The following is an 11229-nucleotide window of genomic DNA, read 5'->3' as shown; positions in this document are numbered from 1 at the left end:
GTCCAGTCATGGGGCCTGAACTCTGGGTCTGTGCGCTGTCCCTCAGCTCTTCAGATCAAGGCTAGCTAGCGCTCTACCACTTGAGCCACAGCGTCATTTCCGGCTTTTTTTTTCTTTTTGCTTATGTGGTGCTGAGGAATTGAACCCAGGGCCTCATGCATGCAAGGCAAGCACTCTACCATTGAGCCACCTTCCCAGCCCATCCCTTTACCTTTTATCTGCTCATCTTGGGGATATTTCATTATAATTTCTGATTAAAGTATATAACATGAATATTGTTTTAGAGTTCAGTATTGAATTACAGCTTAAAAATGTAATATTTATATGTACTTAAGTATGCAGCTAATATGTTTGTATTGTTGAATTTTCACAAATGCATTCATCTAACTGCCTTTCAGGAAGTAGACTATTGTTATCACCCCCAGTGCTTCCTGTCAACCCTTTCCAATTAGCCCACCTCAATTACAAGCATCCTGTGTTCCTGTTTTACCACTGCTGTGGTTTGGGTTATCTTTTTTTCCTTATAAACCAATTCACATGGTCTGTATCTCCAACCCCCCCTGCCCTCTGGTTGTGGGGCCTGAACGCTGGGTCTGGGCACTGTCCCTCAGTTCTTCAGCTCAAGGCTAGCACTCTTATCACTTGAGCCAGAACACCACTTCCAGCTTTTTTCTGCTTATGTGGTGCTGAGGAAATCAAACTCAGGGCCTCATGCATGCAGGGCAAGCACTCTTCCACTGAGCCACCTTCCCAGCCCCACATGGTCTGTTTTTAATGTATGCCTTTGTTTTCAGCATCATGTTTTTTGTCTTGTTTAATTGTGCTGAGATTTGAACTTAGAGCCTCCAGCTCTGTTTTTTTTTGTTGTTGTTGCTTTTGTGGTTTTTTTTTTTTCTGTTTCTGTTTTTGTTTTTGTTTGTGCTAGTCCTGGGGCTTGAACTCAAGGTCTATCCCTGAGCTTTTTTTTGCTCAAGGCTAGCACTCTACCTCTTAAGCCACAGCACCACTTCTGGCTTTTTCTGTTTATGTGGTACTGAAGAATCAAACCCAGGGCTTAATGCATGCTAGGCAAGCACTCTACCATTGAGCCACATTCCCAGCCTGTGTTGGTTCTTTTTGAGGAGATAGTCTTATGAACTTTGCCCATACTGTGTTTGAACTCTGATCATATAATTCTGAGCCTCCAGGTAGCTAGCATAGTAAGTGTGAGCCACCAGTATGGCTAGTTAGGATCATGTTTTTGAGATTTCAGTCATTTGTTTCTTTTTATTATTGAGGCGTTTTCTGTTGTATAAATATATTGTAAGGCTTTAAAAAAATTCTCTCATTAATGGATATCTTACCTTTTTCTCAAAGTACTGTTAATGAAGTGACTATAAATAATTATAAACATCATTTTTACTACTGTTAATGACTAAGCTAGTGTAAGCATCATTATTTCTGAAATTTAATAGCTTGGTTTGAGAAAATGCCAGTCCCTCTGCCAAAATTGTTTTTAAATTTTTATATTAGTAGCACATGAGTTCCTGTTGTTCCTACTCCATTTTTCAATTTAGCCTGACTAGTATGTGTGCTGGAAACATATACTGGTTTTCAGTCACTTGTCTGAGTACTGACCAGTAATGGCTGAGCTTTCTCACGCGTCTGTCTCAGCACTCAAGAGGGCAGAGGCAGGAGGGGCACATGTTCAGGGTCCTCCTGGGATATACGTAGTTAGGCTTGTCTCACTGTATATTAGAGGAGAGGTCCCAGTTTGTTTTTGTTTTTGAACACCTGGGAAAGGCATACAGAACCTTCACATAAATGTGGTGCAGCGTGTGAGCTGTTTCTGAAGTTCCATGTGTGCTTTCTTAGCCTCTAAGGGCCTCTTTTGGTAAGAAAATGCTACTCTTTTGGTTATTTTGATAATACTAATTTTCTGTTTAGAATTAAGCATAGATATTGACACAGTTTAAACAGACATGTACAAGGTACTCAGCAGAAGTTTATCAAGCAATTGCATTGAAAAACTATTCCTTTAAAAAACAGCTATTTCCCATTCCTTCTTTCACAGGTGAAGAGCGACTACATGTTAGAGATAGCTGATCAGGTGGACCAGGAGATTGCTTTGAAGTTGGGTTGTCTAGAAATACGGTAGGTGGCAACTGTATACTGTATTCTGTATTCATTCATATTTCTCATTATTTTTGAAAACTTTCCAGATATTTTCCCTTTCCTTATACTATTATCAACAAAATCTTGGATGGACTGTGAAAAAACTGTGAATTATTTATTTACTCTGCTTAGGCACCTCTCCCCAGTTTTTGTCTTTTAACAACAAACGATTCCTTGTATACACATACACATTTATATCTTCCCTGATTTTAGGCGATCATACTGGGAGATGCGAGGCAATGCGTTAGAAAAGAAGTCTAACTATGAAGTATTAGAGTAAGTATTACACACTGGAGCTACACTTGTGAAGATTCAGATAAATCATGCTAATTTATCTTGACTTAAGTATTGACTGAAATATTGCTGTTTCCCAAACCTGTATATTGATATGAGGGAAAGTTTTAAGAAAAGATTCTTGAAGACATTAATTTTGTTAACATTTTAATTTGTTCTTAAATGCCTTAGTGCTAATGTGTATGTTCTGTCAAATAAATGCAATAGACATTTTTGTGTTTGTAGATTGACTCTCACTGGAATAACTCATATTTTACACTGAAATCCAGAATTGCCTATAAATTGCTTATAAATTATTCTATACTTTTTAAAAGCAAATGGACAATAGGGTTTCATGTTTATCTCCAGGTGAGAGTGGACTGGATTTCTCTAGCATATGTTCCCATGTACCTGTCAGGCCAGGCTCATGACACTATGCATTAATCGACTGATTGGTCAATCCTGAGGCTTGAACTCAGGACCTAGTTGCTGTCCCAGAATTTATTTTGCTCAAGGTTTGTGCTGTACTTCTTTTTTTTTTTTTTTGTCTTTTCTTTTTTGGTACTGGGGATCGAACCCAGGACGTTGCGCTTGCTAGGCGAGCGCTTTGCCACTGAGCTACATCCCAGCCCTGTGCTGTACTTCTTGAGTCACAGCTCCCTTTCAGCTTTTTGGGTAGTTTAGTAGTTTGTATATAGGAGTCTTACAGATTTTCCTGCCTGGGCTGGCTTTAAACCATGATCCTCAAATCTCTGCTTCCTGAGTAGCTAACTAAGATTATAGACATGAGGTCAGCTTGAAGTTTATTTTTAGTAATTTTTGCATATAGTGTATTTTAAGTATGTATGTATGTATGTATTGCTGGTGCTAAGGGTTGAACTCTGGACTTGAGTGTTTGTTGTTATTGAGCCTGTTTGTGCTCAAGGCTAGTGCTCTACCACTTGAACCACAGCTCCATTTCCAGCTTTTTCTGAGTTGTTTGTTGGAGATAAGAGTCTCATGGACTTTCCTGCTTGGGCTGTCTTCAAACTGCAAACCTCAGATGAGTCTCCTGAGTAGCTAGAATAACAGGTGTGAGCTACCAATGCTCAGCTTTATTTTTTTTTTTTATTTATTTATTTGGTCCTGAAACTTGAACTCGAGGCCTGGACATTCTCCCTGAGCTTTTTCACTTAAAGCTATACCACTTTGAGCCAGTGCCGCTTCGAGGTTTTCTGGGGTGGTTAATTGGAGATAAGAGTCTCATGGGCTTTCCTGCCCCAGCTGGCTTCAAACCATGATCCTCAGATCTCAGCCTCTGAGTAGCTAGGATTATAGTTGTGAGCCACCAGAACCTGGCTCTTGATTTAGTTATTTAGAGAAAGTCTTGTTTTTACCTGGGATAGCCTCCTAGTATATTTTATTATAATTGTTTATATAATTGTCTCTCCTTTCTCTTAGAAAGTAGCTGCATCAGTATTGGCATCTGCTGGCATTTCTAATACTTAACAGCGTACCTAACATATATTAGGCATTCTATAGATATTTCTTGAATGAATAAATTTAAAACTTAAGCTTCAATGAGGGAGAACTGTTGTATACTTCACTTATAAAATGTTTAACTAGCTTGCATGTTGGCCTAGGTTCCATTCTCAGCACTGGAAAAAGTATTGTAAAAAGTTTTTTTTTTTTTTAATCACCTGAGGTTAATTATATCTGTGCTTTGTCTTCAGTGTCTTTCCTGTCTTCGTGGTCAGGGCTGTCTTTAACTGCCTGTAGTACAGGGCAGAATGGGGTGCCACTGGATGAAGCAGGAGTTGGCAATGCTCCACGGAGGCATCAGTGTGCTTCTCTCTCACTGAAGCAAATCCTAGACAGTGGGTGTAGGACTTGTCCAGGACTTACTCGGTCTCTGGGGCCTTGGCTCCTTCCATCTTGCCATTCCATAAGCCATGGCCTTCTCATGGTCAGAGGTGGCTGCCAGTCTTCACTCATCTCATGGCTGTTCAGCCTTCATGAAGGGGAAAGGTATGGCATGCTCTGTTCTCTGCTGTCCAGGATACAGCTGTGTACTATATGTGAGTTTCCCTTTTAGGACCTTGCCAGCTCACAGTGATACTTCATTATCAAGGTTTGTGGGAAGGCTCTATTCAGTTAATCTTGAGGTTTAAGTACCTAAGTACTACTTTTTTGACTAAAAATACTCAGTTGTGAACATTTTGGAGAAAGGATTAGATACAAATACTTATATGAGAATACACATTTAAGTTATATATCTTCAAGTTAGTTTTGGTTGCTTTTATACCCAGGCTTTGAATATTGATGAAATTATGGCCACAGTGTATTGAAGTCCAAAGATAAGACCAGAATCTTAAGAGAAATAAATCCCAAAAGAGAAATAGATTTATCCTTCATGTAAGGACTTAAAAATCAATAGTGCATGAGCTAAGCTGAGGTCTGTAAAAGCTTGTTATATGGTAGTTTACACACACATGTGTACACAAGATCACAGGCTGTGAATAGTTCAGCAGTCCTTGGAGTGCTGTGCACAGATGTGGGGTAGAGGAACCATTCCACACAACTTTCCTTTCAGACCATTCTGGGTGGTTAGTGTGCTGTCATCTAAGTAAAGGCAGGCAATGAGGAGATCATAGCTCTTCGAGTATGAGTACACTATTTCAGAGCTACTAAATGTGGCAGGAATCAGTGCAGAGGTGATTAGGAGGTTGAATAAAGGGAAAGAGAAAGCAGGTCCTATCAGTCAACAGTTCCCTTAAAGGACTGTTAAATATAATAGATTTCTGGCTTAAAATTGATCACAAAAATAATTTTAAGAACTGGGTGCCTATGTCTCATGCCTGTTATTCCAGATACTCAGGAGGCTGAGATCTGGGTGGTCATGGTTTGAGACCAGCTCAGGCAGAAAAATTGGCTAGACTTCATCAAAATAATTAACATGGCTAGAGGTATGGCTCAAATGATAGAGTACCAATTGAGCAAGTACAAGAGCCTGAGTTCAAACTCCAGTACAGCAAAAAAATTTAATACTTTTATATCCCTAAAAATCTTACTCTGTATCTTTAGTGTCATATTTATTGAATGTTTATTGTCTTGTACCTTTTATACTGTGGAGCAGATGTTTACCTCAGTAAGTTTAAAGAAAGAGAAAGTCTAGGTCAGATGTGGTAACACAGATCTATAATACCAGCACTTGAGACTGAGGCAGGAGGTTCATGAGTTCAGGCCGTATGAGCTATATAGAGTCCAGGCTTCAGAGACACCCTGTCAAACAAACAAGCAAAACACCCTAAAAAAGGAGCAGGAAATACTCGAGTGATGTTTCTTCCCTTTGGTCTGGGTGGTGCTGTCTTCTCAGATAATTTGGTGAGTAACCAGATGAGCACAGACTGCCCTGTGGCTTCACATTGAAATAATGTGGCACTTGCAGAACAGATTATAGTCCCAATGGGCAAACAAGAAGCAGATAATGCGGAGGGCCTCTTGAGGTCCCCCTCTGTGGACAGACAGGGCCCCAGGGAGAGAGTGCTGGTGTGGAATAGTGCTGTCCTAAGACAACTTTGGTGCTGCTATACCATGTTTAGTGAGTACCCTTCTCATCTCAACTTCCATATTTCCAGGGGTTTAGGAGCCTTGTGTGTACCGTGGTAGTTGTCCTGTTACCCAGATCACCTACCACACCCCTCCTTGCCTTACTGGGAAGCCCTCAGGTTTACCACCTGGAGTCTAGGATTACAGGGCTCCCAGAACCCCAAAGTGTTCATTGTGACCTTGCACATTGCAGCTTTCCACTTGAGTCGCTCTGTCCATCCAGTAGTCAGTGACCAGTTGGGGCTCCTGAACACTTGGGACGTAGCTAATGAGAGCAGGACAGAAATTTAAAGTTAATGGTAGCTAACAGCTATTGTATTAGACAACATAGCACTGATCTGTCATTTGTGTGTCACTCCAAAGTCCTTCTGAATTGATGATGGGGAACTAATAACCAGGGTTTGGCAGAATTTTGAAACCTTCCGGTGGGCTAGGCTTTTTGGGGGTTTAAATGCATTCAGGATGCACCCTTTTGTAGTTAATACTAATGAGCTGTAATGAAGCTCAGTAGTTTAGTTTTTTATGATGTGTAGTTTTTGTCTGTGTACGTATGTGTGTGTGTGTGTGTGTGTGTGTGTGTGTGTGCGTGTGCGTGTGCGTGTGCGTGCGTGCATGTGCCAAACCTGGAGCTTGAACTCAGGGCATTGTCCCTGAGCTTTTGTGCTAGCACTCTTCCACTTAAGCCACTGCTCTACTTCTATCATCTACATGGTGGTTAATTGGAGATGAGAGTCTTATGGACCTTCCTGCCTGGCTGGCTTCTAATCACAATTTTCATATCTCAGCCTGCTGAGTAGCTAGGATTACAGGCATGAACTACCAACACTAGCTTGTAAGTTTTATTTCTTTTTTAATTCACTTATACAGTAGTTTTGTAGAATATAGACTCAAAGAGACTGTGTCACCTGAGGTAAAGCTGCTGCATAGTAGTTTGCATCTCTAATCCAGTTCAAACCCAGCCTAGAGAGAGGCAGCCTCATGTTAAAGCCTTTACTTGGTTTCCTGAAAGAGATTGAAATTTAGATGCCTGGAATAGGTTTTACTCAAAACTTTGAACACTGAGGCTTCTCTACCACAAGAGGCTAAGGTAGCTGGTCTTTTAGAGTCCATTGGAGACAATGTTGAATGGATCCATGTTTGCAGTACTTTGGCCTCTGTTTTATTTTCTCACCTGCAGTATATCTAATAGTTCTAACCGATGCTAGTTCTAACAAATAGTTGTAACAAATATTGTAAACTCATTATTACTTAAAAGTAGTAAAAAAAAAACTGTATTCATGCTGTATGCATTGACTGTAAGCTTTTTGTCTTTCTAATGGACTTTTCTTTACCTTTGAAGTAAAAGTAACATTAATAGTAACATCAATTCAGAGGGAGCTTTGAAGTCATATACAAATGATTAACATAAAAAATATGCCTTGCTCATGTAATTGTAACCCCTCTGTACAGTATTTTCACAATTAAAAAAAACAAAAACACAAAGAAATATGCCCTCTTTCCCTTTTCTTCAATGTACATCCTCTGTCCAACTTTAATTTTCCCATTAGTAACAGAAATATGTGTGATAAATCCTTTCTCTCCACCTGTCTCTGAGAAAATGGATGTCTAAACAGCCTCCCTCATGGATGTGGACAGCCTCCCTGCTGAGAAGAGGCCATCCATGCCCTGGTCTTCTCTCCAAAACCTGGCTGACAGCTGGGCCTGGAAGGAAGGCATGTGTCTGACCCAGGCCCAGATGTCAGAAATTGAACTGTTGGTGCCATAAGGCTTGGAGGAGATGTCAGTACTCCACCTCTTCTCTCCCCCACTCTCGTGTACCTGGTCTGGCTACTTAGCCCTGCTGCCGGGTCCACAGGGTCATACCGCTTCTTCCCACCTGTGTGTGTGTGTGTGTGTGTGTGTGCGTGCGCACGCACACACACACACACACACACACACCTACTTTTGCTATTACACTACTGTCCTCTTAACCAGAGGGACTGCTAGGGCATTTACAGAGGAATGAGCATTTCTGCTACAGAGTTCTAGGACCTTTATAGGTCCACCTTTACTCCTGGCACCACTGCATACAGTAGGATTTGGCAGCCTCACCTTACAAGTGGATCACAGCCATTCCTGGGTGTTGTAGCTAGACCCCCATTGTTATGGCAGAGCCAGATTCAAATCCAGAACTCTGATTGGAAAGTGTGCTTTTTACTATGGAATAGAAGCTTGAGAGGATAGATAGGAAAGAAACTGCTGCAGGAGGAATAATGGGCTAGACCACATCTTCTTTTATATAGAGTACCCTTTTTTCCTTCTCCAGTAGTGTATTAGAGTCATAAGGAGGAAACAATAAAAGAAATGTGGGTAGGTCTTTTTCTTCTTCATGTCCCCAAATCAAATTAGGTAATACCAGTTGTTGACTTTTTCTTAGCCAAAGGCCAAGAAGGGATAAATAAGGCAGTTCTGCAGAGGCAAGTGAAAGTAGTTAGAGAGAAAGGGAAACAGGATTTGTTTGAAGTAACCAATAGTAACCGGGAAACAATATGTCTTAGAACTGAGAAAAATGTTTGTAGGATGTAGTGAACATAATAATAAAAATAAAAGAATGAGAGCCGAGCACAGGTGGCACATGCCTATAATCCTAGCTATTCAGGAGGCTGATCTGAGAATGATGGTTCAAAGCCAGCCCCAGCAGGAAAATATACAAGACTCATCTCCAATGAATTACCAAAAATGGTGGAAGTGGAGCTGTAACACAAGTGGTAGAGCATTGGCCTTGAACACAAAAACTCAGGGATAGTGCCCAGGCCCTGAGTTCAAGCCCAGGGGCCAACACAAAGAGAAGAAAATGGGGGAAAAAAGTGAAAACTGAGACTATAGTTGAATTTAACAAGGTTTAGGTACTACCTAGTAGTTAACTTATAGAATAAGGGATTTAAATGTTTGGATGAGGATGAATCAGATAATTTAATTTCGGAAAAATGCTTTTTTTGATAGTTCATATTCAGTTTGTTTCCTTAGATGACTGTGAATAAGATACCCATATTCCACTTTGCTTCTTGATTTTTCTGTATTTTCCCTAGAGGCACCCAGGTGCCATGCTGGCCCAAATTTGGTAATTTGATACCTAAAGCAAGGAGAAAAGCAATCATAAAATGTTCTTTCCAGTCTGTTTCTTTTTTTTTTGACCAACTATTTCAATGCTCCTAATAATGGAAAACTTGGTTTTATTGCCTGACTTAGGAAATTGCTGAAATTTAATTTTAAAAATTCCAGAATATACCCTGAATCTATTTTTAATCAGGCCAAATGCTTTCTTTAAACAACAGTTTTGTTACCCATTGTGATTTACAAAGATTCAGTGTTTTATAGAAAGTTTTTCAATCAAAAAGAGTGAAGAAGAACAAAGGTTTCTACTTACTTGGATTCTTGTTTTTTGTATATAGCTAGAAAATAACTTCTATCTACCTACCGGTAAATTGGAGCCTTGTTATACTTATGTCCTTCCTGAATAGTAAGTGGGAGGACAAATAATTTAAAATGCTTCATGTTCTTGCAAGTATGTCATTAATTGATTTGATGGTATCATTTGTTAATATGCTTCTTTTTATATTTCAGAAAAGATGTTGGCTTAAAGCGATTTTTTCCTAAGAGTTTACTGGATTCTGTCAAGGTAATTAGAGTCTCCTTTATCATAAATGAAATTATGCCAATACCTTTTCTCCAGTGATGAATTGCTTTGGGAAAATAAAATGATACAGTTTTCTCCCTTACATGTAAAAATTATCATTTGAAAAGCTGAGTTCCTTTAATCATGTTAATGGTAAGTTGACTTTTACAAGGTCAGCTTTCTCCCATAAAACCATGGCTTCAATTCTGAATTATATGTGATATTTTCCTAAATACAAATGAAAACGATTTTTCCTTCAGTGTCCTATCCCTGTCACCTAGGTGACTTTTAAGTCTCAGATACTTTGATACACAGAAAAATAGGAAGATTATCTAGAAGAATTGTGGTATGGCCAAGCACAGTGGTTTATACCCATAATCTAGCTATTTGGAAGACAGAGACTGGAGAATTACAATCTGAAGCCACCCTCATTAAAACATAGCAAGACTGTATTTCAGATAACAGATTGATCATTGTAGCTCTCTGGGAAGCACTGGTAAAGTCATGAGCAAATAGCACAAGGACTAGAGACATGGCACAAGTGGTAAGCATGATTACCTAGCAAAACAAGGCCTGAGTTTAAATCCTAGAACTAACCCCACCAAAAAAAAATAAATTGTGGTGGTATCATGAATATTATGTATATATGTATATTCACATAAATATATTGGTGCATTATGTGTGTATGTGTTCTGTGTGATATATCAGGACATATATCTGCGTATGCATATCAGCATATTCTATATGTGCCTAACAGTGTTTTCTGTGTGAATGCATATCAATGTATTCTGTGTGTATTTACATATCAGTGCATTTTGTTTTTGTTTGCATTTCAGTACATTCTATGTGTGCTTACCAGTGTATTCTGTGCATGTTATTGCATTCTGTGTGTGTATATCAGTGTATTCTCTCTGTGTATGTACATATCAGTATATTCTGTTTGTGTTTGCATATTGGTGCAGTCTGCATATATATACAAATCTTCATTCTATGTGTGCTTGCATGTTAGTATTCTGCATGTGTCTACATATCCATGCATTCTGTGTGTTTGCATGACAGTGCATTCTGTGGTTGCATTTCAGGGTATTCTGTGTATATGTTTGCCTATTATTGCATTCTTTATGTGTGTGCCTATCAGTACACTCTGTGTGTGTGCGCATGTGCGTGCATGCGCGCGCATGTGTGTGCTCATGTGCATATGTGTATCAGTGTATTCTGTTTGCATTCTTTATGGGTATATTCATGTAATCTGAAGGTCTGTCTTCTCTTGATTCTACCATATGGACATTTTTCCCATCAGCAACTTGGGAAAACATCAGTTCTTCTCCTTCCCCATAGTTCCTACTGTGGCCGAGAAACCATTGGGAACAAAGAGAGGAACTCTGAAGTCCCAGCCAGTCCAGAACTCAGGTCCAGACATTCAAATGCAGTAAAAGGACACAGACTTTGTGGTCATGACAGGACCAGCTTAGATAAATGCTGACATTTTCCAGTCTGTCAGTGTGGGGCCTCGTTCCTTATTTCTTTTTTTTTTTTTTTTTTTTTTTTTTTTTTTTTTT

General features: G+C 39.5%; 1 protein-coding gene across 1 annotated transcript in view; it reads left to right on the top strand.

Moving 5' to 3' along the window:
- The window catches only part of Ptk2 (protein tyrosine kinase 2), a 227886-nt gene that overhangs the window by 113306 nt on the left and 103351 nt on the right, over window positions 1-11229 (top strand). The window contains exons 7-9 of the mRNA XM_013025136.1: window positions 2054-2133; window positions 2368-2430; window positions 9619-9673. Coding sequence (XP_012880590.1) covers window positions 2054-2133; window positions 2368-2430; window positions 9619-9673 — 198 coding nt within the window. The remainder of the gene's footprint in view (window positions 1-2053; window positions 2134-2367; window positions 2431-9618; window positions 9674-11229) is intronic.

The sequence above is a fragment of the Dipodomys ordii genome, unplaced genomic scaffold (assembly GCF_000151885.1).
Source record: "Dipodomys ordii isolate 6190 unplaced genomic scaffold, Dord_2.0 Scaffold82, whole genome shotgun sequence".
NCBI lineage: Eukaryota > Metazoa > Chordata > Mammalia > Rodentia > Heteromyidae > Dipodomys > Dipodomys ordii.
This window is presented reverse-complemented; position numbering and strand designations above follow the sequence as displayed.